This window comes from Mastomys coucha, unplaced genomic scaffold (assembly GCF_008632895.1).
Source record: "Mastomys coucha isolate ucsf_1 unplaced genomic scaffold, UCSF_Mcou_1 pScaffold5, whole genome shotgun sequence".
In the NCBI taxonomy this organism is placed as follows: Eukaryota; Metazoa; Chordata; class Mammalia; order Rodentia; family Muridae; genus Mastomys; species Mastomys coucha.
In genome coordinates this window covers 114,567,546-114,571,845 of record NW_022196911.1, presented here as the reverse complement: position 1 = coordinate 114,571,845, position 4,300 = coordinate 114,567,546, and the positions used below count along the sequence as shown (strand labels likewise).

The 4,300-nt window shown below is 56.1% G+C and overlaps 1 protein-coding gene across 4 annotated transcripts in view; it reads left to right on the top strand.

Moving 5' to 3' along the window:
• Positions 1 to 4,300, top strand: part of Dnah17 (dynein axonemal heavy chain 17) — a 125,251-nt gene that overhangs the window by 56,866 nt on the left and 64,085 nt on the right. For all 4 annotated transcript variants that reach the window (XM_031354916.1, XM_031354913.1, XM_031354915.1 and 1 more), the window contains 3 exons: positions 3,335 to 3,617; positions 3,721 to 3,894; positions 4,038 to 4,245. In XM_031354916.1, coding sequence (XP_031210776.1) covers positions 3,335 to 3,617; positions 3,721 to 3,894; positions 4,038 to 4,245 — 665 coding nt within the window. The remainder of the gene's footprint in view (positions 1 to 3,334; positions 3,618 to 3,720; positions 3,895 to 4,037; positions 4,246 to 4,300) is intronic.

Here is a 4,300-nt window from a genome sequence, read left to right as displayed (position 1 = left end):
CCACTCACCCTCCTCCCACCCACTCACCCTCCTCCCACCCACCCGACTGGCCCTCTCTGCACACTGTCTGTGTCTGCTGGACCCTAAGCATTCCATGCTGGGGAAGGTGACCTTCCAGGAAAAATATGGCTCCTGACTGCAGAAGATAATTTTCCTAACAAAACTCGCACCGTCTTGGAAACAAAGAGAATCATATACCCCAAAAGCAATTTCCAAAGAGACACAAGGGGCAGTGGTGAGCTACACAGACACTCTGAGGAGAAACTGGAAGGTGCAGGATGCTGGCAAGACCACAGCTGGAAGGCAAGCAGGTTGGAGGAAGGAAGTTGGGCCTGGCCTGGCAGGTAGATGCCCATCAATAACTCAAGATAGATTGTGGAAGAAAGGGGCTGAGGCCAGGCGCCAGGCACAGAGGAGGTCCTGGAGGTGAAGAGCTGCGGGTGCTTCAGCAAGGAGAGGGAAGTTTGTTTGTCAAGCCGAGAAAGTCTTGGGCACAAGGAGCAAGCCTGAGGTGTCCAGGTGTGCACCACTGTGGTAGAGAGAAGGAAATGAGAGTTCAGACTTTGTCCCTTGTCCTTCTTCGGTGGGAGGTGAGATGCCTGCTGGGGGGAGGGGAGACAGCCGGCAGGATGAGACCAGGCCTCCATGGGGCACTGAGGAGGATGGCCCCATAGGCACAGGACTGGGAACCAGCCAGACACACCCTACGTGGATGGTGAGGGTGGGGGTGGGGTGAGGGGTAGGCCTGGGAGCTGCTGAGATGGGACATGGGCCTAGCAACACTCGACAAGCTCCTGGCACTGCTTCAAAGAAGAGCCGAATGCCAGGCAGCCACTAACAGGAGTCTATCTTCTGAGAGCCAAGGCCAGGAGCCTGAGGTCAGGATGGTGGGACACTGGGCCCTTGAAGGATAGAGGACAGATTGGTTCCAACTTCTACTGGCTCTTGATGGCTTGTTGACCACCCACGGCTGTCCCCACACAGCCCTCTGCCAGGCATCAGATTCTGGGTCCCCTGTAACCCAGGACGGTGACATCTTGAGATCTGCATCTTGATTATGCCCACAAGAGCCCCTGCCCTACGTGAGGCCACATCCTGGGTGGGTGTGTCGATGAGACAGCTCTTCTGTCCTCCAAAGCAGCTTGAGTTTCCAGGGAGAGCAAGAGGTAGGGCAGGAGCCAAAACGAAGCCTGGGTAGAAGCTGAGACCCAGGAGAAGGAAGAATAGTCGTGGGCACACCATGAGATGGGAGTCAGGTCACAGACCACACTAGGATACAAAAGATGGTCATGGGAGAGAGCTGTGGTAACAGGAAGGAGGGAGGGAGCCAGGGGTGAGACTGGCAAGGGTAGAGGCAGGGATTGGACATTCCTGGGGTGTCCAGGGGAGTGGGAAGAGGACGAGTTCTGCTGGAGGAGAGGTAGGTGCAGCAGCACCCCCAGGTGAAGAAGAAACAGGTAGAACACCCTCTCTAGGTTTAGGAGAGGCAGGCACAGAGCCCCCACTTCAGATGGGGGAGAGGCAGGCACAGAGCCCCCACTTCAGATGGGGGAGAGGCAAGTACAGAGCCCTCACTTCAGATGAGGTAGAGGCAGGCACAGAGCCCCCACTTCAGATGGGGGAGAGGCAGGCACAGAGTCCCCCATCCCCGCCTCTTATGGAGCAGCAGTGACATGCCCCAGCTACCTCTGGGAGTGAAGCAGGAAGTGCCTGGACCTGTCAGGAAGGCTGACCTGTGTCTCCAGGTATGTCTACCTGCGTCTGTGCGCAGATGGAAGCCAACATCCCCTGTACATGACGTCACCAAGGCAATGTTTGTTACAATGTGACACCAAGGCAATGTTACAATATGACACAGGAATTCTCAGCTCAGGCAGTGAAGCAGCAGTCTGAGTCCATATCTGCATGTCAGCCTACCTTCCTGAGGACCGCCTGCATGTGGAGTTCACACCCGAACTGCACCCTGCATGGAGACATAGGTGGTAAAGGGTTTTCTACCACACTGGGATGCAGATGTTGCCGCCCAAGGCTTCAGCTTCTTATCCTATGTCTCAACAGCAGAGCAGGAAGCAACAGAGCTCTCATTCCGCTCGAAGCCAGGCCCGTGGGTCTTGGCCGTGGACAGTTGCCTCCTGTTTCATAACACGAGCTTCCTGCTTATGCCTCGGGCATCCTGGAAATGACGCACACCCTCAGCTTGCTGACCCTCAAGGGAGCCCAGCACTATTTATGCTTTTAGCAGACACTCCTCTGGCACTTACTGTGGACCAGGCTCCCCTCTGTGAGCTTTAAAAAGAGCATCCTGCGTGGTCCCCTGGAGTGGAGGTGATGTAAACATCACAGGGTTACAGATGAGGATCTGGAACCCAGAGCTGTTGAGTGACTTGCTGGCTATGGTCCACCATGCAACCCCGGGCATCCAGCCGCAGCTGCCCTACCCCTCATAACGGTGCTGAGGCATGAAGTTGTGCCACGCAATCTGGAGTGGAGTGGTTCCCATGGGGCCATCTAGCATATAGACTTGGACTCTTCCAAAGGTTGTGTCAAGTTGAACTTGAGCTCACTGAAGCAAAAGCTCTGTCTACATATACATGAATGTATGCATATATGTAGATTCTAGTCAGGCATGGCTGGATGCAGAGATCCAGATGATGTCACAAGGGTCCCAGCTCCCCTTCTCTCTCCCATCCTTAGCTGTTTCCCCTCGTCCCCAGCCCCCAGTTTCAGCTTCAGCTGGGGGAAGATGCTTCCTGGGTAGCAACAGGAATGGCTTTCAGGAGACTGGGGATGTAGTTCATTGGGCTGAGTGCCTCCTTAGCACATAGGAAGCCCCCAATTCAACCCCGAGCACCACACAATCCCAGCATAGCCACTGTGCACCTGTAATCCCAGCGCTTGAGAGAGGTGGAGGGTGGGAAGATCCAGGGGTTCAAGGTCATCCTTGGCTACATAGTTTGAGAACCATTTGGGACTCAAGAGATACTGGGGGAGGGGAAAAAAGGGAGGGGGACTGGAAGAAGGGAGAGAGGAAGGGCAGAGGGGTGAGTGGCTCTCAAGTTGACTGTCAAAAGAAAAGAGGAAAAAAGAAATAAAGAAAAGCCAGTGCGGGCCCAGCTGACATGGACTTGGGCCACTCCAAAAGCCAAAAAGAATACAGACTCTGCACTGGCCCAGCTTCCCCAGCAGGCCCTCTGCAGCCAGCCCTGACCATGCCCTCCTTTGGCTGCCTAACAAGGAGCCTCAGTCACACCCTTGCTTCCCTGGCCTCCCCACGGGTGGTGTGGGCAAGGCGAGCCCTGAGGAGGACTGACTGGTGGCCATGCCTCCCTCTCAGGGTAGTGAGCAGCTGGATTGAGAGGCGCAAGGTGCAGTCGGAGAAAGCCAACCTGATCATTCTCTTTGACAAGTACCTGCCCACCTGCCTGGACAAGCTGCGCATCGGCTTCAAGAGGATCACCCCCGTGCCCGAGATCACAGTGATCCAGACCATCCTGTACCTGCTGGAGTGCCTGCTTACGGAGAAGAACGCCCCGCCCGACTCCCCCAAGGAGCTGTACGAGCTGTACTTTGTGTTTGCCTGCTTCTGGGCCTTTGGGGGCGCCATGTTCCAGGACCAGGTAACAGGCACGCTGAGGACCTGGCTATCCAGACCGGGCCACCCTGCCGCTCTCTTACAGGAGCCTCTCTGGTCCTTCCCCCTCTTCCTCCTCTTCCTAACAGCTCATTGATTATCGAGTGGAGTTCAGCAAGTGGTGGATCAATGAATTTAAAACAATCAAGTTACCCTCGCAGGGGACCATCTTTGACTACTACATTGACCCCGAAACAAAGAAATTCCTGCCTTGGACAGATAAAGTGCCTAACTTTGAGCTGGATCCGGACATCCCACTACAGGTAGCCTTTGCCAGAGCCATGGCCAGGAGTAGAGCTCAGTGTCCCCTCCTACCTGACCCTGGGGACTTAGACCTGCAGGCCAGCTGGAACCAGCCCTGATGTCTGCTACCCATGCCCTTCCCTCTCCTTCTACTGCCCCCCAGGCCTCTCTAGTCCACACCACAGAAACCATCCGCATCCGGTACTTCATGGACCTGCTCATGGAGAAGGCGTGGCCCGTGATGCTGGTGGGCAACGCAGGCACCGGCAAATCGGTGCTGATGGGGGACAAGCTGGAGAGCCTCAGCACCGACGACTACCTGGTGCAGGCGGTGCCGTTCAACTTCTACACGACCTCAGCCATGCTGCAGGGTGAGAAGGCCCGGCGCCACCCTCACACGGCCCCCTTCCTCGCCCCGCCCCTTCT